The 27,374-nt window shown below is 41.3% G+C and overlaps 1 protein-coding gene across 4 annotated transcripts in view; it reads right to left on the bottom strand.

Annotated features, from left to right (window-relative positions):
* Positions 1-27,374, bottom strand: part of LOC6614558 (dual 3',5'-cyclic-AMP and -GMP phosphodiesterase 11) — a 40,293-nt gene that overhangs the window by 3,290 nt on the left and 9,629 nt on the right. For 2 of the 4 annotated variants that reach the window (XM_032713879.1, XM_032713880.1), the window contains 10 exons: positions 8,047-8,500; positions 6,644-6,790; positions 5,949-6,378; positions 5,372-5,511; positions 4,235-4,385; positions 2,746-2,901; positions 1,872-2,393; positions 1,520-1,696; positions 273-359; positions 48-215 (listed from right to left, as the gene is read on the bottom strand). In XM_032713879.1, coding sequence (XP_032569770.1) covers positions 48-215; positions 273-359; positions 1,520-1,696; positions 1,872-2,393; positions 2,746-2,901; positions 4,235-4,385; positions 5,372-5,511; positions 5,949-6,378; positions 6,644-6,790; positions 8,047-8,500 — 2,432 coding nt within the window. Of the gene's footprint in view, positions 1-47; positions 216-272; positions 360-1,519; positions 1,697-1,871; positions 2,394-2,745; positions 2,902-4,234; positions 4,386-5,371; positions 5,512-5,948; positions 6,379-6,643; positions 6,791-8,046; positions 8,501-11,338; positions 11,724-27,374 lie in introns of those variants that run through there. The other 2 variants (XM_032713878.1, XM_032713881.1) reach the window with 2 other exon arrangements.

The raw sequence follows: 27,374 nt of genomic DNA on the forward strand, positions 1-27,374 counted from the left end.
TATAAAATAAATGTTATAAACAAAAAAAAATTTCATTTTATACATACTGTAAGAATGGCAAACATCATTTGGGCCACATTGAAGGCATGACGCCAGTTGTGATAGGTAACATTACGATAGTTCTTCTTGACACTCAATAGCCACCGGCACAGAACTTCATAGTCGATATGAAAGCGTTCTACAAAATCGAGATCCAAAAACATGCGCAGGCAGGCCTAATGAAAACGGATTAGATACTTGTTTCACATTCAGCGGATGGTATTCGAGCTTACCTTTAGTGTATCATCATCTTCAAAGTGTATGTCATCGAACTTAAAGTCATGCAGTCGAAAATGTACAGCTGAAGGCACTCGAAGGCGCTAAAAAGTATTTCAATTTATTATTTCAAGAGGCATAACAGGCATTGTTAAACCTTAAAGAACCTTAAAAACCTTAAGAAACCTTAAATAGATTGGTTCAATGCTTCCGATTCTCCAAATGAAACTAAAATAGATATTGTAATTGCTTTATAATCTACTACAAATAACTCTTTTCTTATCACTTAATATAATCCAATTATTATTGGTTTACATATTGCATCGCTTAACATGTCCAAAAATATAAACCCATAGTACTTAACCAACTTTTGCTTGGAGCAACTTACTTTTAACACCTTAAAACAAACCAGCACGTGCCCAAGACCAAGACGCTCCCAAGAAAAGGAATAAAAAGCAAAATCTCCCACTGGACCTTCATCTGTTTGCTGTCAGCAAATGTAAATGGTGCTATATTAGCCACCAAAGCTGAGAAGTTTATCAAAATTTCTGACATTTTTCCGCCAAGGCACCCACAAGAGTGCGAGAAGGAGAAACCCAAGCAGAGGGCAGCTGCGGACCGGAAAAAGGGTTTTCCCAGCTAAATGGCATAAGCGTCTCTCCGCCTTCGTGTGATGCAGGAATAGAGCCTAGTATGGCATAATTTTAATTAAAATTAATAACCCAGCATCTTTGTCTGGCTGGCAACTCGACAGGCGGTCATAATTTTCCCAGCATAATTACAGAGTGAGTCCGGCGCTGAAGAGCGAGCTGCGTGGAGTCGGAGTCGCACGATTCAGTAGAAAAGTTTCTTTTTGTCATACTTGTGCGAACAAACTAATTACAACTGTCAACACGTTGGAGCTTTTTACGCGGGGGCAGGGACAGTGGAGCTTGCCTTTGGCCGACAGCTTGTTGCTGCTGTTTCTGTCACACAGATATATTAAACGAATAAAAACCGTGAAGCTAACGCAGCAGACACAATGCACAGCGAAGCACCCGAAGTGGGCATCCGGCAGGACACATTAATTTATGGCTCAGCGTAAAAATTAAGAGACCGAACTAGTGGACGACCTCTTGGCCTCCGGCAAATTAAGTGAGTGCAAATAAAATTAAGTATTTCACTGGCCTCCCAGCTACGACAACCGGGAGGGCAATTTAATCCGGAACGAACTACGAGAATACGGCAATAAGGAGCACCAGATGGGAACCGAACCGAAACTCACCCGCAGCCGATGAGCCTCGTCCATGGTGGCCGATGCGTGGTAGCTGAGCACCTCCAGGGTGACACTCTGCTTGGCCATTGCCACAATGGCCTTCTCGTACATGTGCGTGTTGTGGATTCCCATGCCGCAGAAGATGGCGAACGCCTCCACAAAGTTCTCGTCGTTCTTGGTGAAGTCCTGGGGGAGCAGAAAGGAGCAGTTTAAAATATGCAGCTCGCGATTGGGGCTTAATATGCTTAAATTATAGTTCTGTGTCTAGACTCTAGACAAAGATAAAAGATTTAACTTGTTGGAGCATTGCAATTTGAATTTTTTGACAAAGAGTAAAGTAATTTATTCGGGATTTACTTACCAACTCATTGAACTTGTTGATCAGCTGGATCACACCAATGATCTGACCCAGCGAGTTCTTGATGGCCATGCATAGAATAGATCGGTGCTTGAAGCAGGAGTTCTCGTCCACGCTCGCATCGAAGCGATCGTCCTCATAGGCATTGGGCACATTTACGGTTTCCCCGGTGGTGGCCACATGTCCAGTGATACCAATGTTGATGGGAAACCGCGACTCGTAGGGGCTGGTGCGTGAAGTGGCCTCCTCCTCGCTCAAGTCATTCGCCTCGAAGTCAAAGACCCGCGAGAAGCTGCCCTTGTCCGCCTCGTGGACCAGGAGGATCTGGACGCGCTGGCACTGGATGAGACTCTGCATGTGGGTGAGAATGCGGAAGACCATGTGCTCTATGGTGCTCTGCTCCTCGAAGATCATACGGGCCAGATCCAGGAGCACTTGATTCCGCTTGATCTCCAGTTGAGATTTCTCATACAGCTGTGCATTCCGCAGCCCAATGCCACAGAATTGCAGATACGAGGAAAAGACCTAATGGGGATTACCGCAAAGGATTAACATGGCTCAAACAACAGAAAATAGCAGAGCAGAGCTTGCAAAATGCCATAAAAATTATGAGAGCGTCCCACTGGCATCGCACATCGGATAATCCCTTATGGCATTTTGCCTGACATTCTGCTAAGCTTTCTTAACAAGTTTCCCCTTTGTTGAATAATGAATGCAATTTGCCACGGCAGTGGGTGCAGCTCTTATGCGGCTTTATTCGGAACAAAAGAAACCATCAGACCCCGTCATGTGATCTCCACATGGCCCCATTCGGCCCATTTCCGCATTTACCCCTCAGCCTTCAGCCCACAGGCCACAGCCCGTCCAGTCCACTCACCTTTTCATCGATTTCGGAGAAACACTCGCCATTCATTTTGTTGATGACCTGCGCCACGCCAATCACATCCCCGGATGAATCCTTGATGGGCATGCAGAGCAAGGCCTTCGTCCGATAGCCGGTCAGCGAGTCAATTTCACAATTGAATCGCTCGTCCTGTGGGTGGGGAAAATCGGGGAAACGAAATAAATTTGCGCACGAATTAGTATCTCATTTAAATGGGTTTTCGTTGTTAACTTAAGCTCAGCGTTCGTAAGCCTTTACAAATGGTTTCCCCTTAAATTTTTCGATTTCCTCTCGCTAGCAAGTGCCAATGTACAGAGAACCAAATTTAGTTATTATTATTTTCCTTACATTATGATGGTCAAGTAAAAATTCAATACAGGCTGCTATATAAAAGTAAAATTATTAATTCAAGTATTAACGTCAATAAAAGCACATTTCAGATTAATTTGGTTTAAATTATCAAAGTAAAATTATTGTCTTGGCAATAAGGTCAACAAATTTTGACTGATTGTAATCAAATACCCCCGTTTAGATAAGTTTCTTACTAAAAAAGATTCTTTAAAAAAACGCATCTCCCTTTTACACCATCTAACACTGAGAACGCTCTGTATCTATCAATCATTCCATTGTTGGCCATGCTATTTTTATCCCACTTGGCACACATTCCCCATGATCTATACTATCTGCCTTTCTTCGCTCCAAAAATTGGTTATTGGAATCCAGACGCCTCGAATTGTCGCTGCCGGCTGACAACTGTTTGGCCAGCCATTTAGCCGAGTCAAAAGTCCACTGGGATCGACCAAAAGATCTGCACCCGAGCGTAACTGGTGTGCCTAACCATAATGCGCCTCATTCGCACCGAAAACCTTTGGTCGCGCTGTCTGGTACCGAAAAGTGTCAAATTTGGGCCTTGATTAATTGTGCTAACAATCAGGAGATCTGCGGGCTACAAGCGATCTGTCTGTGCGTCACGTATTTGCGGTAAGTTTATCTACACCCATTGGCTTAATGTGACTTGGGGAAAACATTTCGAGCAGCCGCAATTGTTATCGTTAGCCGGGCGGCTTAAAGTAAAAAAAAAAAACAGAATAAAAGCACTGGGAGTCCATATCTGGGTGATATAACATGCCTAACACGGCCTTGTCTTGGCGTAAGATTAATTACGCTCCAATTGGCAGACAGGCCGAAGAAAAACTGCCGAAAAAATGGGAAAATGTGGCAGTGGCCACGGGGGCGGAAGCTGGGAAATGTGAAAAGTGCTGGTGATGGCCACCGAGTTCACTGCGCAATATTGAAAACTTAAAGAGCAGCACCACACTAATACGAGTGTACACACAACACACACATTGGATTGGTATCTGCCTCCATAAATCTTACAATCGAATGAATAATCTGCAACTCTCGCAGCAGAGCTTGATTTATGACCCGGTTGGCATTCAAATTTGTCAAATTTGCCTCAAGATAGTACTCGCTGGGTACTGACCTGGTAAGCATCTGGTATGTTGACGGGCTCCCCGCTTTCGGCCACATGGCCGGCGATTCCCGTGCCCCATGCCACCCGCACTTCGTCCTGCTGCTCCATTTCCTCCACGGTGCTGCGGGGGCACACATCGAACAGCTTGGAGACGAGGCATCTGCAGGAGAAACGGAATCCAAAGTTGAAAATTATAAATTGTGTTGCAGGCGGCAACTATCGTCCATTGTCATCGGACACAATGCAAACTTTTCCTATTCCACTGAGAGGAAAAATAATATTAGTGTTTTCCAAAATATTATAAGCAGCATGACATCAGCTTGCTAAATTACGCGAAAGCAAACTAATGCAACCAGAATTTCCGTTTGTTGATAATTAAAACTGGCGAAAATTCCCAAACTTTTAATTAGGTCATAATTTATTAATACGAATGTGCAGTCACAATCCGAGCCTGATAAGTATTATTGATTTACATTTGAGCCATTTGTTTCTCAGTGCCTCGCCTACTTTTCCAGCTTTCCTGCTGCTTTTCTTTGGCTTTAAAAACTTTTTACCCAACAGAATGCATTTGCCAAATGCGCGTGCAGACAATTGCAATTAGTGTTGGCAGCAAAATGGCGTCATACGATGCATACAAAATGGCTGACATGCCCCACTGACCCCCTCGTTGCAGGTTGCTGCCGGGTTATGGCATTTATGGCACGGCTTTCGGGGGGAAAGGGGACGCAGCATCCGCGCGATGCACTCATAAAATGCCAAAAATAAATGCCATCAAAATGTTGCCAAGACAAAGTTGGAGCTGAGCTCCTGCTCTATCCACAATGTCCACAAAAATGCAGCTATATGAAGTCATCAACAAATTGTTGAAAATAGCTAACGCGGAGGACTGAAGCAACTGGCTGATTGCTATGCGCCATGAACCAGTCCACTTTTGTGCTATTAGAATGCGACTGATTTATGATAGATGGCTGTCTTCATTGCAGCTCTCTTCACCAACTGGCGAAGCACTGAGATATTTTCAAAATTGAATTTTAAAGATATTTTAGAAAGCTCATATTTGGATGAAGCGGGGACTAAATATGGAATTATCCTTTATTTGATAAACGGAATCTTAGCACCGTACATGTATAAGCTAACTTCACTTACTTTTTTAGGCCATCGGGTCCGTTGCATCGTCCTTGCACCAGGAACAGAGATCCGCGATCGGCATTCAGCAGAATGGACACGTTCTGGAGTATCTTGTGGCACAAAGTGCGCACCTCGAGCTCGTTGCAAATGTCCTTCACCTGGAGGCGATAAACAGCACAGTCCGGTTATTTACACGACTGATAAGCAGTTGCATTTGAAAAAGAAAGGGAGCCATGGGGAAATACAGACTGTGTGACTGACGCCTTTCGAGTGTTTGCCGATAACAGCGTCAATGGGCCGACAAACAAACACGTTTGCGGAACTCAACAAATAATCATTGACGAGCTATCGAGATTCGCGGGAACCTTCAATTTGATATCTAATGGTTAAGCATTCAGAGGAAACCTTACTCATTCACTTACTCAATGAGCACTGAATAACTTTTATATAAGCGAATGTGTCACGTTATTTCCGAATCAATTGCACTTTTGAATCATATTGGGCTATTATTATTATCATTATTATTTATCAGAACGTGATCGGACAACTTTAACATATTTTTCTTATAATCAAAAATATTATTGCTTCCACTCACCAGCTCGAAAATCAACTCCTTCTCGTCCAGCTGCTTGAGCTCGTTGCGTGACAAGCGCTGTGGTCGCTGGTGGCAATGATAGTATGGATATTGATGGCCATTTCCGGCTCCACCGCTGCCACCCAGACCGGGTGCTCCTCCCGCTCCCGAGGCGCCACCGGTGCTGCCCAAGCTGCTGCTCCCAACGGCCCCGCCCGCCTGGTAATGACTGTGCTGGCTGTGGTGCAGATGGGCATGATTGTGGTGGTGCTGCTGATGGTGATACTGTCCGGCCACGACGCCACCGACATTCTGCAGATTGCTGCAGCTGCCGCTCACGCCGCCGTTGTCCATCGGCGGACCAATGCTCAAAAATGTGGGCGTGCCGTCGATTGTGTTGACAATCGGTTTCAGCAGTCCGCCGCGCTCAAACTCGTGAGCAGAGATTTTTCTGAAAAGAATTCAAAAATCATTAGTATCATTAAAAAGTATCTTTTAAGGCTCACAAAGCTGGCAAGTAAAAACTTTTCTGTACTGGCAACCAATTGGCTTATATAAATAGCTGGCTTCAAAAAAAGGGATCTTCGGAAAATGCATTAATTTTTTTAAGTACGTAACTTCATCAATTTATTTCGCTGTAAAAGTGCTCTCCTCAACATTTTCCACATTGAATTTTACCAGTATTTAATGTACGAAGCCCCAATTGAATCACTTACCGCACTGGTGTGGTGGCACCGGATCCACCCCGCGAGGAGCTCGTCTGTCCATTGGCGTGTGTGGGTGAGGTGCTGCTGACCACATCGTTACCCGCCGATGTGGCATGGGAAACCAGCCAGGCATCCACAGTCTGACGTGTGGCTTTCCTGTGGGAAATAGACGTAAAAATTCAGTTAGTAAACGCGTTAAAACCTTATTAAAAATCGCAAATGAATAGGCGCTGGCCGACGCATTTTGCGCCGCGTTCCATATGCATGTGCCGCATAAAATTGTCTAATAAAATGCCAACTCATAAATATTCAGGCAGCGAGACTACACAGCATCAGCTGCTCCAACTCCTACTCCCATTCCTGCCCAGCATGTGTCCTTTTCGGCACGCGCTTTCGACATAAAATCCTACCAAAACGCCACAAAACGTCGGGAAATCCAAGCAAACAACTCTTTAAAAAGGCAAGTGCGTGGAAATTAGGAAAATATTTATTGTTTTCTATTTAAATTTGTTTTAAAACCATATAAGATAAAGAATGAAACTAATAAATAAGATGGAAAAAAAAACAAAAATTTACATTAGCCAAATTGAAATTTAACAAATTATAGTCTAAATGGATTTAGTCAGCAATAAATGGTTTAGTAATTTTTTGAAATACTTATTTTTTCCCGTGATCTGCAGAAAAGCTAATACTCCCTTTAATATAAACAAGTAGGAGGAGAACTACTAGCAAAATGGTTCCACTGTTTAGGACGGCATATTCTTATGCAAAATACATACACAAGAGAATGAAGCCTTTTCGGCCTCGTTTAATGACCATCCCGCAGGCCAAAAAGCCGGAGGAGCAGTGGAGCCGAGTACGTTGGCCAGCTCCTCTCGACCATGAAAATAAAGCCCAATTTATGCTTTTAGTTGTTAGTGATTTTTATTATGTGTCATAGGCAACGGACGTCCTTTAACCCGCTTTGCTGCCGGGCTGCCCTAGATGTCCTGCTGTGGCAAAGGCAATTTCCGGTTTATGGCGGAAACGAGCCATCCACGCCCATGGCCAAATCCCTACCAACCCCATCGGCAAACCCAATTGTTTGCCGTACGGCTGTGTCAACTGACAATGCAGTTTCAAATTTAAGAATTTATCGCGTCGATGGACAAAATAGATTATTGGCTCGATGGGTTCATCGAAAACGCTTGTAGGCAGATGCCATTTATGTCTCTAAAAGGATTCGGTTAGTTCTCTCTGTCTGTCTTGGCTAACAGAAGAGCTATCGATTGGTCAACTGGGACATTTTAAGGAGAGTTCGATTGGTTTTCGGCAAGTGGCAGTTTAACAGCCATCTTATGTAATATGTATTATGTTTAATAAAGACCCTCTTATAGTTGAAACCAAGTTTAAAGTATCCAAATTCGACTTGCCTTATAAAATAATCCTGTACAAATTCCTGATTCTCATCCAGCCAGGCCTCCATCCGCGCGTGCTCCGGATCGTAGGGTCTGTGGTGCTGTGGCGAGTTGGCCTGGTGGTGATAGTGATGCTGGTACTGGTACTGGTACGGCTGTTGCACCTGGTACTGTTGCTGTTGCTGCGGCGTGGCCGACGTCTGGACTCCGCCGCCGGAGGAGGATGATCCGTTGGAGGAGGATTGCGGGGCTGGTCCGGAGTGGTTCAGCGGCTGATAGTGGGCGGGGAGTGGCTGGTGCTGGGCGACGGGCAGGGGGACACCGGCGTGGCGTGTGGCGATGAGCAGCGAGTGCTCGCTGTATCCGTAGCCGCCGTACCCCGTGCCCCCCTGCTCCGTGTTCATCCTGCCAGTGGGCTGGAACTGGAGCGGCGTCGTCGCTGGCTCCTCGATGCTCCGCAGATGCAGGCCTGCAACGAGGAAGGAGTAATAGAAAAATAAATACTCAATTCGCATTATCAGGACATTCGAAATTCTTACACTGCGATATATTATGGGGACATATACTTTAAGTTGGATCTTATTAGACCTCTTAAATAGTTGTTATAAAGCATCGTTTAAAAGCTTGTTTACTCCAAACGCATTTTAAAGAGGTAAAATTATGGCTAAATAAATTATTATTAATTATTAAAAGCAGTATTTATGTATTTAAATTGTATAAACATTCGTTTAAGCTGACTTTTTGCATCGTGTGTAATTTGCCTGCTGCATGTGTCGACAGTTTTATGAGCTTGCCGCCAGCTCTTTAGCCCTTGACGCACCATTTGCATTGCAAATGGGTCATATCCTTTAGGGGAAGTCACACTTGGCACGTGACCGTGGACACGCCCCTCTCCACGTCGCTGGCAATTGACATGGCTTCTTTTCGCCGCTTTGCTGCTGCTTTCGTTTCAATTTCAGCAATTTGGCTGTGAGAGCAAATCACATAAATTTGTTCAATAGCTTTTTCAGCTCATCAATTTGAAGCTGTCCCTGTCCCTCTTCGAACAATTAAGTGTCAAGTAGCGACTTTTAAGGGAGTTCGCTGAGACGTTCGCACACAGCTGTGTGCATATGTAACACATGGCAAACGCGGCGTATACGTAACGCCATAAATAACATTGGCAGTTGGGGCCCCCCAAAGTGTTTCAGTTAACATTAACCGGAAATATTGGCAATTTCCTTGAAATATTGACTCCGTGTGGGCTTGCTGCAAAGTGTCTGGCGTCTGTAATGCTAGCATTGAGCGCCTGATTAAGTGCTAAAAATAGATATAAATACGAGAACGAGTAACCCACTGATACATGTCTCAAGGATGCGATGAAAGGGGTCCTTCCTCATCTCTCTCTCTATTGTCCCCTTTTTTGTTTGTGCCCCAGTTATTTGTTCTATAGAAAATATGATTTATGTGCTGCTTTTCGACTTACACAAAAGAAATAAACAAATGACTTGTTCCTGTCGCTTGACAATTTGACTTTCGGGCTAAGCTGGTATACAACAAATATCGAGGATATTTCGTTTGCTTAAATACGTTAGAGTAGTCTATTTTGGGCTAGATTACATACGGAAATATTTTCTGTTGTGTGGCTATATTTCATTCGCAACATTTTTGGGAAGTTTATTTAATTAGCAATTCCTAGTTTACATAACCATGCCACTCTACATTTTTATCCTTTTTTGGGTAACACAGAAAATGTATTACTGATTTGCAGCAAGCTTCAATACCTATTTTGTTTCTGGTATGAAAATTATTTATATGTTTACCATATGGGTTCGATAACGTTTATATTAAAATAGCTTTTAATGCCATCCGAGGTTTTTCTTTTCGATGGAATTTATAGCAGTAAAAATTTAATTGGATTTTATGCTACCATACTTTTCTTGTGGGTCCTTTCGCTTTGCCATTTAAAATTCACTTTAATATTAATTTCAGATTTTCCTCCATGATTTGTGCCCCCAAGATTTCCCTGTGCAGACATAAATTTCCATGTTAAGCATCTGCAAGGTCTCCCACTCTCCTGAGTTGTATATACTTTTCGTTGGTCTTTCGCTTCTAAGCTTGCCAATAAGTTGAAAGTCGGCTACTTAGTGCTGCAGTGGGGGATTTGTGTAGATGGAATGACTAGAACGCCACACACATGCCACCCATGTAATGCAGCCTCCGAGGGAGGGAATTTAATCTTTTAAGCTGCATTTGCCTTGCACACATCCAACATGCAACATTCTTAAGCTGCAGCAAAACATTTGGCACAGAGCAGGAGCACTTTTCCACTCCCCGCCGAATTCCTTTGGCCATTTCCTGCACTCGAAGTCAAATGACAACTTGACAGAGTCGTGTGGGAGGTGTTCTGTGGCACCCGTTTTCCAAGTTTCCCATTTTCCCGCCGCCGCCAACACTTTGCTGCGGTTTGATGTGTCAGCTTTATGTAAGACATTCATATGGCCCCTCAACCAACATCCAACCCCCAATCCCCCTCCGGCACCATCGCCTGAGTCAGGCGAATGGCAAATTTTTATACAACATTTGTAATGGAATTTTACTTTTAGCACGAACAAGCAAGGATCAAGAGTTCTAGGCGATATGACAACAAATTTAGTACTCTTCGTGGGATGGCAATATTTGATTTACATGCTAATGCAAATGGGAATACATTTAGTGGAGTACTAAAAATAGTCAGAACAGTAGATTTGGTACAGGAATAATTTTTCAATAGATCCATATTAGGAAAATATAAGCATATTTGCGATGGAAAGATAGTAATTGTATCTTTTCTATTTCTATATATTTAATATAGAGTTATATCAGGTTTAAACATATCATAGATCCATAGATATTCTTGAATGACATCGGTTCTTTTTGTTAGCAGCAATATGGCCCAAATTTATAGGGTATGGTTACCACATACAATACCATATATCTGCACACACTAGCTCGCATATATGAGCCAGTGTGTAAATGGCATTGTTGCTTTCGAGTGCAACCAAATGCAAATTGAAAGTTGGCAAATGTGCAAAAGAGAACAATTTTTTGCTGCCATTCGGATCGATGTTGGGTAGCTGAAAGGCGGAAAAACGTAAAGCTGAGCACCGGAAGTTGAATAAGAAGAAGAAAAAGAGCTTCTGGGCATGAAATAAGCATTGTTGTTCTTTCAGTTCTTTGGTCTCTTTGGCGTTTTCCTGTTTGCTTTGTTTGCCCAGAAGTTTGTGTGACGAAATATTTATGCAAATGCGAGGCATGACAAAAACTTTCTTGCTTGCCACATTCTCACCTGTTGTAGCTGGGATTATTTCAGAATGATGCTGAATCTGAGGACTATGGCTTGGTGTTTGCTGCGCTTGCTGTTGCTGCTGCTGCTGTTGATGTTGCTGCTGCTGTTGCTGCTGCTGTTGCTTGCTGCTTTTGTTCTTATTTTTGTAGCGACAACCACGAAATCGACACATACTTGCCGCTTGGCCCATGGGGCCCGCCAGCAATGCGAATGTTAAACCCTCCGTTTTAATGAATTGAATTTTGTCGAACTTAAGCAACTCAGCCGCGTAATGTAAATTGTATTTTTTGGCTGCTGTTGTCGTGGAAGTTGTGGAATCAATTTTGTTGATTTTGCTGCCGCCAAAAGGCCGCAGGATATCAGCCAATTGAAATTGTCGAATTTTCGATTAGTTTGCACACTTTTACTGCGATCGCTCGTATTTCTCGTGTTCTTACTCTGTCTCACTCTCATAATAACGTATTTACTTTGTCAATTATTCAGTTAGGCGAGAGGAAAAAGTTTTTGCCGAGACCTGTTGGAGTTTTGTTTTGAATAAATATTTTTATGCATGACCCGAGTTCACGTGCTCTACGTGAACTTTGCAGACCAAAAGTTTTTCGCCCAACAATTTCGCAGAGTATCTCCAGAGTTTCCTGACCACTTTTCGCTTATCTCACATTCCTGACAGCTTTTAAAGCCCTACGCTGGCGATTTTCCCATGTGTCTGCGAGAGCGAGTCGAAGCAATTCAATTAACGCGTTTGGGGTCGCCACAGTCAATTGGCCGTGGAAAGGGGAGGGTGGAACAGGGAGCTCGCCTGACGGACCGCCAATTGATGAACAAACAAGACTCCGAAATGTCGCGAGAAATTCGAGTGGTGACCCCATGGGACCGACGGTGCAGCACGGGCACACGTAGGCCATAGTAAAATGTCAGTTAAGTAAAATAAACATGGCCAAAGCGCCTGACATGGCTGAAACGTCAACAATGCTCAAAAGCCAAAAGCAAACAATGGCAGGAAAATGCGACGAGGGGTGATGAAAAGGATAAATGGACGGGAATGCTCTGAAAGGATTGTTGTGGCTTGCGGCCAAGCTGATTTTAATTTTGAATAGGTATATTTATTAAGTAATTGAAAAATGTTCTACGAATTTCATTTAATTTATTGGGAAAATGTTTAAGTTACGTTAGATTGTTTTACCATAAATATATATAATATTTGAACATTGTTTGAAGTGGCTTGCGGTGTGGCTTGCTTTGTAATGGAAGGATTAATTATTTGAAATTTGAAATGCTCACACTCCTGGTCATAGTTCATATACCCGCTCACAAAACGTTCTTCCTAGAGAAATACGTTACCACAATTCGAACCAATTGCACTGAGTTGCCAGTGACTCGTGCTTGTTTTTGGCAACCAATCCACTTATGTTCTGCCCTCTAGCATCCCGCCTTCCACATTCACTTTCATCCGCTTTTCACCCACTTTTCGACCATCATTTTCACATCTTTGCCCCCTCCCACCATGGGACTCTGTACAATTTTTGTGTTGAATTTATTGACTGCAACTTGCCATGAGAATTTAAGCGGATCTTCGGCAACTTCGATTCAATCGCTCACGCAGTTCTCCCCGCACTTTTATTTGACAGCTGTTGCCTGGCAGGGGCCTGCGATAGTTGACAGCGGAAATGATTTAATTTCCGTTCTACAACAATGGGAAATCATCCTGCTGCGTTTGGCAGCTGCAAAGTGAAGTGAAGGCTGTGAGAGGATTGCACAACTTGCAATTGAAACTATGTATATTTCTGCTTTTGTTCGCATTTTAATAGACAATGAGTCCAAAGTGGTGACGCGCATTGTTGCAGTTGTCTGTTTGAAGTGTTGATCTTTCAAGACAGTTTTAACGATATTAACACATACTGTGTATGCATACGTTCCAAATAACGCAACAAATTAAACACGCTCAACTCTTAAATTCCTTGCTAGTCATATTTTGTTCGGATTATCTTGATATGCCACATTGCTCATACGCAACGTTGACTGGGAATTAAGCATACGCACCGTTGTGGCTTGTCTTTGTTTCTCGCCATCCTTTTAGCACTTCTATCTTTGTACACCTAGCAACTGGTAGCCAAAGGAGAGAGAGAGGACCAAAAAAACGACAAAACTATTTTTATGCCAACGAGAGCTAGAGAGCGAGTGGGAAATGGAAGTACTCTCGCACAGACGGACTTCGGCGGCTTACATTATGTCAATAGCATAGGTAAAAGCACTGTAATGAGAGGGGGAACCATTGTGGGGCCAGTCTGGATAAGCAAACGGTGTTCATTAATGGCGCACGCCAAGCACAGAGAAAAAAATCCCTTAATTTGGTAACTACATTAGGTTTCAAAAGTTTAAATCATATATTTGTTTTAATAAAATAACTGTAAAAGCATTTTCCTTACATAATGGAAATAATAAATAATAGTAAATGTTATAGGACACATTTTATCATTTGCTGTTGGTATCATGTTTTTCCGAGTGCACCATTTGTGCGAAACTCAATTCGGTTTGGTCTGCATTTGGCTGACAACGTTGATAGTGTCACAAAAGGCGGGCCAGATAACAGATAACAAAGCCATATACTATATATATCTGCGTATAGCGGTGTCTGTGTGCCCGTCGCCGGGTATCTGTGTTCGCCTAGTTTTTCATGGGTGTTTGTGGCAATGCAAACAAGCGGGGGCAAGATGGCGTAAGCCATCGAGGGGCGGAAAGCCGGATGGGGCGGCTTGAGGCGGGAAAAACTGTCATTAGGCGGCGGCGTTGGCGCGTCATGAACTAGCCAAAGTCGATTAGTGGAGGAAACAGTCAGAAAGGACGATCCGAAATGCTATTTGCATTCTCGAAAGGCTCGAATTGTCGGCCTGGATCAATAACCTGTTGCTGGCCAGAGAGCGATTGATAAATGGACGGGGAGAAATGGTAAAATATTATTTTATTTAGCATTTGCCTGTGAATTATGTTACTTGTCCCACATAACGCGAAAAACAAAGAGCGCGAGAGTGCAAAAAGCGAAATGAGCGAGCTCTGGCAATTTAAATTAAATAAATAAATAAATCTCATTATCACATGTGGCTCGTGTATTCAATTATATTAGCAGCTTGGCAAACATCAAGGGGGGAGAGAGTTTAAAGCGGGAAATACCACCCCCACGCACTTGATGAGCTCAAATTTCACACATGTTTCATAAGTTATCAAAAAAAGGCAGCTACTAACTGCTGTAATAAAGTTAAGGAAGATTACAAGTAGACATTAAACATATTGAAGGAAAATTAAAACGTAATACAACGACTAAAAATTCAATCTTAGTGGACATTTAACTATCCTAAAGACCCACATAGTACGCACTTATCCACATATTTACACATTTTTTATTGGCAGTCAACATTTTAGTATACCCAGCTTATATATAAACGTATGCATATTGTAACTACGCGTATTCATGCATGGCCTCAAGGTCATCGCGATGAAAAATTTATCCGAACGCCAGCCATAAACGAGTCCCATTTGTCTGGCGGCAAAAGGCGAACTCCAAGGGGCCCATATGGTAAAGCATTAATGTTATACAACTGTTGGCGTCCACTAATGCGCCGCACTTAAAAAAGTAATAAGATATGTACAAATCAAGCTCTAAAATGTAAATTTCACATTAGACAAGGAACATTTTTAATGTAAAGCCAATTTTGCCTTATTAATGTTGACAATTAAACGGCGATGAAATTTATAATTTATTTTCATAAATTTACAAATCAGATACATCTAATGATTAACATAGGGTTTTTAAACATTTTCCAAAAAAATTAAATAAAATTTGAGTAAACAAATTTATATTTTTATCATAGCTAGTTGTAAAAAGTATTTAAAAGTCAATGCAATTGCATAAATCACACTTATGCGCGATGATAGATATAAAAGAAAATCTCTAATTGCGTGTAGTTGCTACGAACGACTTTAATTAAAGTCTGCTTTTATGACACGAATGCAAGTGTTATTTATTTCCCACTCGGATTTAATGGCTAAGGAAACATTAAAGACCAGCCGACAACGGGGCGTATGAGCAACTTTCTATTCTCTAGCGGAAAGCAAACTCCCCGAGCTTTTTTGCTGCGTATCGCATTTCCAATTTGAACGCATCCGCAGACGAAAAAAAAAGAGAAGAAGCCAGCTACAAAATGCTGTCAGCTACTTGAGCAAGATTTTCAATTTACTTCCACCGACTGAGGGAAACCCCAGACGCCTTTTCCTCCTTTACTTTGTTATCCTGATGAAGAAATATTGAAATTGTATGCGCGAGCAAGAGGCGTCGCCAGTTAGTTCGTCTCATAAATCTCGTTTGCGGCCAACTTATTACACGTCTTCTTATTGTGCACGAGAACTCGAGCGGATTATGTAACATTTTTAATAAAAATATATTACGGGAATGGGGTTTGACAATTTGTTGGCCGAACGGAACCACTTCAAAGCCACGTTTCCTGGAATTTAATTTCACTTTCCGTCCACCGCCCGAGGAATTGTCTCGCAGACTCCCCCTTTTCGCCTCATACCTTTATTTTATCAATTACATGAAGTGAACTACGTGAGCCGTTGGCCAAATATTTGAACAGGTCTCAGCTTAATAGCTGAAGTCGCCGAAAAGGCGCAGGAAGAGGTCAGGAGTTTTGGTCTAAAAATAAATTATAAACAAACATTTGGCTCTTTGCATCTCCAGCCCCTCCCCATATGCTCACTGTTTGTTTGAGTTATCATTATGACACGCTCGAAATTACCAATGACAAACGTGCCTTGACTATCCAAACGAGCACATCCATACTCATCTCCCCGAGCGAACGCTGCACTGGGAGAAAGTATATAAAGTATTGATAAGTTGTTTGGTTATTTTGGATGTGAAGATGTTTAAACTAACTGCTCACTCTAATCGGGTAACTATAAATTTTTAAATTAAAAAGTGATTCACTTTTGCCCCTGACTCCCAAATTCTCCCAACTTTAAGACTTTTTCTGCCCGTGCAGCCCTCAATGAAGGTCAAACATTTGGAGCCTGCCTTGTTCTTCTGCTTGTGCTCCAGTGTTATTGCGCTGATTGCGCTTGTCGCCGGAATGTTCGGTTAGGAGTCTCCACTCCCACCCCAGATTCCACCGCCTCCTGGCCAAAACCCAGTGCCGAATCCCCAGAGCCATGTCCAGTCCAACATGGTGCAGCATGACTAAGCGGGGCGAAATTAGGTTGTTTGTTTCTCCATCGAAAAAGGCAGGGTCGGGTGGAAAGAAAGGTCGTGAGGGGAGGACAAACGGCCAATCTCTGCGTGCTCTGCACCTCTTGCAGCAGGAAGTCAAAGCTTTGCCAAGAATTTAAATGCTCCATTTGAGATTTTGATTAAACTATTTTCATCTGCCAAGATGTCAAAATGGTACGAAATGGAAATAGAAGGAAGATAGAGTATACGCCATGGGGATCTTGATAGCTCAGGCGCATTGCGAGTGGGAATTTAAGTTGTTCTCAAATATATGATATTATTTTCAGACTCTTGGTATATATCTAAAATAAGTATTTTTAAGTTTAGTTTGAAAGTTAAACAGCCTGCTTGATTTTAAACGTTAATGTTAATGGAAACTCTTCCATAACTTTTATAAAGAACTATCATAAATCATAGAGCGGAGTTCAAGTGCCAAAGACTGAAATGTATCTATGAAATTTGTACTGCGCCCCATAGCTGCACTCATAATCTCCCATCACACCACTTCCTTATAGCACCCCAAGCATTATCTCTGCTTCGCAACCTCTTGAAAGTTGCCCGTATCACTTGGCGTGTTTCCAGCCACGCACTCAATAAGCAAATATTTGAACACTTTCAACCGAACAATCATTAATTAAATTACCTGACAATAAAAGAGTAGAGAACACATTTTATTAGATATAATCGAACCCTCGAAAATTATGAATGGGGCCACAACGCGCCCAAAATAGAAAAATTCAAACGGAACGGTTTGATGTCAAATGGTCGTTTCCTGTGGGTGGTCATTTGCTTTTCTGGAGACCATTCAAGTTGCTAGAGCTAAGCAAACACTCTATTTTCGGTGTGGAAATTTACCAACTTGCGTTGAAGGCAACAAAGCGAGTTCAACGCTTTTGTTTGTCGGCTAAAATTAGCCGAAACAACAGTGGCTGACCACTGGGAAAATCTGGTTGTTGCTTGAGTGCTGTTGCATTTGCATGGTGACGTCAAGAGGAAAAGCTTGGAAGCTGGGAAGCTGGCAGGAGCGGCAATGCGTCGGCAGCTCTAATTAAGACAAAATAGTTTTGCGCCAGTCAAGGCCAGAAGATAAAGTGGTGCAGGCTGCTTCTGGAGGTCTTCTGGCCTGCTGCTTGCTGCTTTGCTGATGCCTGCTTTCTGCACTTTTGGCCAGGCCAGCAGCACGCCAGCAAACGTAGCATACTGTGCGGCAAAAGCACAGGCACACAAGCGTGCCCGCACCCAAAGAAGGCAGCAAGTGGATGCACCTGAAGGAGACTTGAGTTGGCCGGGTCGAGAGAGGACTTAAAGCTGTCTTTGGGCCAACTTTTGCCAGCAATTAAACGTGACTTCAACTGCGACAGTAACAAGAGTGATAAAACCGCACAGCCAAAACAGTTGCAGCAGCAAAATCTGCACCAACCACACAGCACTTTGAAACATGACAAGAAAAATATTGGTTTAAGCACACAAAGGTCCAAAATAACAGCAGCCAGCGATTGTATGTGGGCAAATCAATACAAAGCAGCTGTAACAACAGCTCTAGTTGTTTTAACCACAATATAGAAACAATAGCTATTCACATTACTCGGACAGTTTACATTACAAAGGCCAATTGCATTCCATTCAATTCAATTAGAACCTGTAAATCAAAGTTTATAAAATTTAATATTTTCCAAAGAACTCTCCATGTAAGCATCTAAACATGTGCAAGTGACCACTTTGAACATCATTTCTTGCGAATTCTGATATTAAGCATTTCTCAGAACAATCCGGAAAGCAAATTAGGATAAGCTGAATATGCTGATTTTAGATAATAGATTTGGATTAATAGCATGGACTTATAACCAAATTAAATGGAATGCAGAACTTGAACCTACAAATGAAGCACAATTGAACGTGAGACCAGGACATGGGAGAAGAGCAGCCACGTTGCTAATAGAACTCGATTCCGTAGAGACAGCAACAGCATTAACCCCAACAGCAACATTAACCCTGGCAGCTGGTGCTGCTGCTTTCGCTTCCACTAAATGCGAGTTGATTCCATGCACATACATTAGATTTTCCAGCAATCCGACCATAAAAATCAACAAACAGTCAATGAACCCCTTGCGCGTCAATGGGACAGAAACAAAAGCAGCAAAAACACAACCATGGCAATGCGAAATAAAACTAGACGTGAAACTGACGCACCGAGCAAAGGGTGTTGGCAAAAGTCAAAGACTATCAGGAGTTTTGCGTTGCCGCTGCCGCTGCTGTTGCCGTGTGATTATCGTGTCATTTCTTTGGACTTTTTTCAAATACTCATTCATTCACTCGCCCGCTCACTCGTTCATTCATTCGGCGTGTTCGGAGCTGCCAGTGCTTCCAAGACAATAACAAGAAAATAATATGCTTTGTAGCAGCCATTGTTGTTGCACTTATAATTGCCGGCCAGCAACAACAAGTGACGCCAGCCAAAGCAATTTCTCTGACTGACTCTCGGACCTGCTCCTGACCCGCCTTTCCGCCATCCAAAGCCAAGTGAGCCGCCAGCGAGGAGCCGCCAACATGCCCTGCTAGAAGGTACTGATACTACAGTCAGAACTGGACTAGAATATATTGTATTCAGAACCAATATTTTTTAACTCATTAATTTTAAAGATTTAGGAGTATCTATGATAGGTTTTAGTTTCCTTAATTTCAGATTCTTCATAAACTATTATAGTGTATATATAGATGGGTGTCACTTCTTGTTTATTTTTTAAGTGTACCCCTCCCCAACTGCATTTGCCTTGGAGGAGTGTGTGCTCGCTGTGTGTGCGAGTGTGTGAGCTTGGCTGGGTGCAGTTCAATTAACCGGCTGATTGCACACACACTCACGCACAGCCGTCAGCTCCCACACTACGCCCCCTTTGGCAATCAACTTCATCTTTGGTGGAGCGAAGATTTTTAATTAATCTGTCGAATTAATTGCTAATTTTTTGCCATTTCAGCGGAATATTTGAATTATGACCAGCAGTTAGATGCTGTGAATGCGATCTCGTGAAATGCTGAATTTTCCCAAGCAACTTGGCTAAACAGGGAAGGAGAAAATCAATCAAGCGAAACAAATTTCCAATTTAACTGCAATAATTGTGAACGTGATTCAATAATCCATATGCTCCATATATGCTCGCAGTCCAATTAGCGAAAAATAATTAATATTTTATATTGCTCGACATTTTAAATTGCTTTTTAATTAGGGTGGGACAACACGAGGAGTATGCGCAATATGGTTGATAATTGTATTGTTTTAAAAGCAGCACAAATTTGTAAGGAACATAAATAAATATTTCCCTAAAGCACCAAACCAAGAGGAACTCTAGAGAACTTTATTTTAACCACTTTAAAACTATTTCCGCCTTACACATGTTTCGATTCGCTGAAACCTAAGTACCTTTCAGGCAACTTTCCCATGGAATTTCCTATGATTTTCCTTGACCGCTGTGCCCATCTTGGCCACACCTTGACGTCCTGCTGACTTTGCTGGCCATCAGCGCGTGCAATCAACCCAAGCAAAACCGAAGACCTCAGGACCTAGCAGCAGATGTGAACGGACCGTTAAAGGTTAAAGCCATTTTCGAAAACAAAATCCAAATGCCTGTCAGTAAAAATCTGTTGAAAACAATCATGAAGGGAAAACGAAATGAAAATAAAATACTAATTACCCAGGTAAACAAAAACATGAGTGAGAATTACTCATGCAGCGAATAGATTTGTGTCATTGGTGACAAATGGTATGTTGCTTGAATGTATGAATGATTGGCCAAACGACCAATGAGTCCCAGAACATAAACGTCATTGATTCGAAGGAAATTGACGTCAATATCAATAAAAAAATATATAAAACCACGCCAGATAAATCGAATCCAACAATTAGCAATATGTGAAATGCTCGCAACACTTTTTCGCCAGCGTGTGAAAACCTAATCAGCACGCACACGATCTTTTTGAAAAGTCCCCACCAAGTCGAACACATTTGAAATAATTTGAAAAACTTTTCAGAAGCCGATTATTTCGATTTAAAGCCACTCGTATTTGCAGCAAAGTAATTAATTTTATAAATGGAAATTTGGCTAAATTTTGAACGCTTGCCAGCTGGCGAGTGTCGAGAAACGGAGGGCAAATATTTATGAGTGGGCAAGGTAAGTTCTGAGCCAACAGATAATTTGGCTAAGTATGGACTGGAAACAGTATCAGATAACGAAAGGGGGAAAGTCGGGGAGAAATTTAGAGGAACTTATTTTTTTAAGTCGCGAATGTGTCCATTAGGCCGTACTACGCTTTAGGAATATGAATTGAACTGTTTTTCTCAAACACATCATGCAAGCAAATAGTATTTTCCATAGCACAGTTGAACCTGGGACATTTTCCAATCTTCAAAACCGACTTTAAGCCAAGTCTCAATCCAACCCTTGACAATCAATCGCGTTAATAAAGTGTTAATTAGCCGATGATCAGACGTTACGTAGCGTCTGCGACAATATTTGTTTACTCGCATATATATCGCTTGACTTTGATCTGGAAACGTCCGACAATGACACCGAAAATAAATAGAAATATCTTTACAAATATTATTCATTAATGGAAACTTTTTTACACACGAATTTCGGAATTGTCACGGAGTCTAATTCAAGAAAATGAGCCGAGCAAATAAAAAATACGGAATCGCCAGTACCCGAACTCGATGCTCCGTTACCATAAGGCAAACAAATATATATATACAATATTTATTTGATATTTAGTGCGCGGGAGGACGGTGACTGGAAAAGTTTCAGAATACGTTTATGCCTTTGATCCACTTGTGTGTTTGGTTTAAGCCATAAATCGTAAATAGAGACGCTTAACGAGGATCAATATCGATATCAGTTGGGTCAACAGTCCGAATGGAAGGAACTTTTCCAACACTTTGGCAGGTTCGATTCTCTAGAAGCCCTCACAGCCACGAGTCTGAGTAACGGATATTCGACTTGGCTTCAGTTGACTTGGCTATCAGTAGCATAAATTGTAACACGATGCCTGGATGTGTCTGGGCTCTGGGCGATCCGCAGAAAATACAAAAAGTTACACACAATATTCAAAATATTGCCCGACATTGCACATTAATAAGTAAACAGAAAGGGAAACAGGAACGGCAGCTCCGGCAAACTTGTTCGACTTCTTGGAAATTGGGCAATTCGAAACGATACCCAGTGTAAGACCTTTGCGAACTCACTGAACAGCTGACGACGGAGGAAAGGTTAATTCTTTTGAAGTTCAAAAAGTCTGCACAAATGCAAATGATGTTGACGTCTTGTCTGATAAGGGTAATGAGCAGACTAATGAAATCATAAATAATTTCTCTTCATTCGAAGACGCTTTTGTCTTCAGTTGGCAAATGTTTCTGACAGGCGAAAGGAGCTTTACATTAATATTTATTATGAAATATATGTATAAGCATTTGTTGTGAGTGCTGATGGATTTCAAATTTGAACAAAGATTACATCCACTGAATGTAAAAATCTAAATATGCCTGTATTCCAATTATTACAATTATCATTGTACTTTCCTTGGAATATACCTTTTCCCACCAATTAATTGAGTAATCTGTATCGTTCTACTGTCCTAGACAATCTCAGTTGCGGCTGTGTAATTTGTATGATTTCCAACCAGTTTAAGGGCTGATTGCCGACCGCAAGCCTCGTAGTAGATCTGCGGTCGAACAACATTCGCAAATTGCCCCTTTGGGTAATTAAAAAAAGGCTAGATAAAAAGATATATAAACTGGGAATAATGCAATTGCTTAGAACAACAAAAGCGTTTAAGCTGGCGCCAGCCCCACAAGCCCCCGCCCACCTGCAGTGGTACGCCCCCCATCCGGTGCTTTTAGAATCAATTTTTTTTCTATTCACTTACTAAGCGTTGGAAAATTTTCCATCCAAACTCTCGGCACGAAAGCAAAATAAGAGCAAAACAAAACACGGGTAAACAAAACAAACAGAGGAGAGAGCCAGATATAAATTAATTAAATCTGTTTGATTTCTATAAACAAAACGAAGATTAATTGCGGGCAGGCGAAAAAATATGCGTTATTGAAGTATATTAATTAATATTAATTATATTAATTATTTTCTTCTAGTTCGACCGCGAAAGAGAGGGAAGACTAGGGCGGAAAGAGACGGGGAGAAACAAGAAGGGGAGCAGCACAGAGAAAAGAGTGATAAGCGTGGGGGAAATGAGCAAAAGCTGCGCGCCTCACTTGCGACGAATTGGCGGAGAGCGGTGCTCATATCTACACCGAAAAAAAACTCTCTATATTGAAATTATAATAAATAGAGAAATATAATTAAAATGCTATTTCATAGGGTTATTATTATTCTGAGAAATGTGAAATAGTTTGAGCAAACCAAGAATTTGTATCCTGTTCCACTGTAAATATCGCACATTTTACATTTTCCTGACATTTAAGATTTATTTACATATTTAAATGACTATTTTTCCAATATTCTGAGTGCAAAGTTGAGAGAGCCCAACTATGACGACTGTTTCCCCAACGTTTTCCCTTCTCACAAAAGGCGTGTGTGGGCAGCTGCCTCGATTCCTACCGATCGTATTTTACATACGGAGCGTATATATACGAATTTTAAATCGTTCAATTGGCACACATTTTCTTTTGTCCATGGGATTGTGACGCAAGCACACACCCCCTCACATGAGGGAAATGCCTATGAAGTGAGTCAATTCCAAATGGGTTTCCCGAAACCACATTTTCCACGCACGAGAGCCGGGAATGTCTTTTCGAAGAATAATTAAAATGCATTTGATTCAGTCACATTAATTAGTAGGAAAAGCTGCCAAACGTGGAAAAACTGTTGTTGAATATGTTTACATATGTTTTGAGTTCTAGCCTTGAGACATCGAACTGCGAATGAGCAATACACATATGCGCATACATATGTATGTGTAGACAAAAGTCGGGCAATATTTTCGACATTTTACGAGTTGCGGGAATTGTGTAAGATAAAATAAAATCTTTTCGCCGTCATAGTCCCATGATTTTTTATCATACGAGCGACATAAATAAGGAGCACAGAAAATAAACATACAATTAAAGAAATTAAAACGCTGCCTGCGGGAATTTCCGTATGGTAAGTGAATTAACAAATGGTTGCCATGAAACTGAGCATGTCTAAGGCATTTAATTTCGAATATTGCATTTCTCAGCTAAATCAAAACAACAACTTTTTATCAATCAGAGGAATTACTGAACGATTCCTATTGAAACCTTAATAAATAGAATTAGTTCCCTTAAAAAAAAAAAAAAAAAAAAAACCATGCGAAGAAGGCAGGCATTTGAATATTTAAATAATTAATTTGAAAATACTGCACATGATTTAAATTTGGAGGGTTTGCAAACGAGTTTGGCAAGCAAATTACCTCCCAAAAAAACCCCTCCAAAGCTCAGAGCCTTTGACGAACCATAAACGAGATACGAATTAAATAAATCAACAGCCACACGATCCGAATAAAAGAAAATAAAACGTATCCGCAAGATCAACAGCAGAAGATACGACTAGAATTCATCCAGCTGACACGTGCCAGATTCCAGCGAGAGGGGCAGAAACACTCGAAGACTAAGTGAAACAGCTGTTTGGCATTCCCCGATAAAAAGCAATAACATCAATAAAAATTAAACAAACCAAAAGCCGAGACAGCAACAACCACGGGGAAAACAAAACGAACAAAACGAACAACAAAAGGTGTCAAACAATAAGCGAGCCAAGTATAGGTTCAAAGACTCGGCGAAGAAGCGATAAATATACATAAAATGTCCATAAAGAACTCTTCATATCAACATGAATGCATTTATTGATTTCAGTAAATTAAGCGAAATCTAAGGAGAAATGAATACGTTCTCGATAAGCTTCGTGATTCGCCTTAATCAGAAAAAAAACATGGGCTTTGAAACACATTTATGTCCCAAGCCAATATTTATGTATTACATTTTTCAAGAACTGAATAAAATATATACAAAATTATAATATGCCTATTAATTTAAAAATATAGAAACTTTTTAATCCGTATTAATTAAGGAGAAAGAATAAAATCACATTTTAAAAATCAATTCAAAGATCGAATACATTTATTGATATCAACTACAAAATTAATTAAAAATGCCCAAATTATTGCCAGTTGAATTTTAAAAAGGCTACAAATATTCATTAAGAAATATTCAGAAGCAGGCCAAAATGTATTCAATTTGGCGAGCCTTAACAAAATGTGTTTCTTTATTGATTTCCAATAACAAGGTACTAATAAAGCGACAGCGACCGCCAGCGTAGGAGGAATGGAATAAAAGTGTCTTTCCGATTCTTTTGTTCGGCTTTTATTGGAATTCCTCCAAGAACGGTTAACCCACATCGAAGAAGGCCTCCAGCGAGCTTGGCCCAATCCTACCAAATGTGGGCAGCAGGAAGCCAGTCAGTCACATGCAGCTGAAACTGGAAGTCGGGCCAAACCAGCTAACAGCTACCAGATACCAGCCTCCATGGACCACCTTCTGCATTTGGCCATAATAATCCGCGCGTAATTACCATATATGTGTGTGACTTTTGCCATTGCAATCAACTTGAGATCTTTTATATTGTATATGCTATGCTTATATTGGTTGAATTTCACCCTCCCCTTCTCACCCCCTTCATATACCGCTTGGGAAGGAGAAGAAGAACGGTCACGGAGAACCCATTTGGACAGCATGGCGGCTACTTGATATTGTACCACATATAATCCATATCCACACTCAACGCGGTTGCTTGTATAAAATCATGGATAACTGGTCGCAAGTGCGACTTCATTAAAAACTCGATATCGGAAGAGTATTCATTGGGTCACAGCGAAAAGGTCCAAAGTGAGCTTAAAGTCTTTGAAAAAACCGTCGGACCCGAACTTCTTGGAAGTGTTATAATCATGACGTCTTTATGATGGTCATTATAATTTTGATGTTCAGAATTAACCGATTATTAAAATTTTTGGGGGAATCACATACGGTTTTCAAAAGTTACTATACGATCTTGAAATATTGCAGTTTCAACTGGTTTTGCTCGAAGAATGGTGTAATTATAAAAGGCGTATAAATCATATTTTTGAGATATCTTAAGTATCGCTTTGATAGCTGGGAAAGTGCTACTAATCAATAGATCATTCATATTTGTAGTTTATCTTGGGAATTCCTTCCCAAGATTCCTAATTTTGGGTTCCAAAATAGCTAAGTACATATATTTATGGTCCTTATGACTTCAAAAATGTTTCTTTAGCCAATCTCTTCCATCAGCCAATTTCATCTGCTTGGTCAACAAGAATGACCAGTCAATGATTATTTTGGCCAAGTGACGGCACCATTTCAATGTGACTGATAGCCCCAGTGGAGGACTGGCGCAGGTAAGCCAAGTCAGAGCGTGTTATCAGCATCAAAAGCACGAGTCGGACGCCCACTGATAAGGTCGCCGTGGGTGCGAGCGAGATGAGTGGCGCGTGAGTGAGTAATGACTAGATTTAGCTGGATAACAATGGTAATTCCTCCTGATAATGACAACCATAAACAACAAAGTCGCGTGGGAAGCGGGGCGCTGCGGAGGGGGTTCGCAAAAAACGGTCTGTGTGTGTGGATCTCGTTAGCATTGGCTCGGCTTTTGGCCAACAGGATGTATTCAAGCTCCGATTCACACAACTTGTAGATCCCAATCGAATCAAGCCTCAAATTAGGGCTCATTAAAGTCAGCGGGTAGTGGAAATATTGAAAGTATGATTTATACTGCTCTAGTTCTTAAACAAGTTCGTAAATTTAAACTTTGGCGCGAATCAATGTGAAATAAGGCATATTGTTACTCACTTTATTCAGCTCAGTTTCATCCTAAAACTTTATTCATACTGAAATTCTACTTATTCGAATAAAGATACAAAACTGCCAAAAAATAGGCGAGAAGTGTAGAAAGAGAGCGACAAAACCACTTCCGTTACAGCAAAAACAACAACGAGGGGCAAAAGACTTTAATGACTAAACTTGCCGAGCACCCACACACTCGCAGGGGAAAACATATGCGATCGTGTGTGTACTGTTCCCCTGATAAAAGTGCGAGGAGAACAGCACAAGAGCAGAGTGACAACACAAGCGAATTGAACTCGGTGAACGCACCTGTCTGCTCGTGGGGAGGAGGGGTTGTTGAAAGGGGTCCGACGAAGGAAAGGGGGGAAAGGGCTGCCCAGACAGCTTATCGCCTCTTCCCTCTCTCTCTCTCTTCCAGCTCTCTCGTTCTTTATCTCAGGGAGCAGGAAAAACGCGCAGTTTCTGCCAAAAAAACGTAATAAAACTTAACTGACCAACACAAATTCATACGGTTAGATGCAACAATAAATAAAGGTAATCATTTTATAAAAGAAACAAAAAATGGACAGATAGCCTATGGAAAATTATTTAATTATTTAGTGCCACCACCGAAATAAATGAATGTCAAGTAATAATATACCACCAGTCTTTCTATTTATTTACATTGAGAATCAAATAAGCTGTGTGGTTTCAGAAGATATTTAGAGACTTTTTCAATTGTGCAATACGAGCTTAATTTTATTAGTTTTATTCTGTAAATTTTTCCCACAAAAAAGAGAGCCCATATATTTTCAAATAACTGTTTAAATGGGCTCGCAAAAATTGTAGAGGGCAACGATTTACAATTTTTGTTTTTATTTCTCTGCAAATTCGCCGCAACAATATCAAATAATAAACAA

The sequence above is a fragment of the Drosophila sechellia genome, chromosome 2L (assembly GCF_004382195.2).
Source record: "Drosophila sechellia strain sech25 chromosome 2L, ASM438219v1, whole genome shotgun sequence".
NCBI lineage: Eukaryota > Metazoa > Arthropoda > Insecta > Diptera > Drosophilidae > Drosophila > Drosophila sechellia.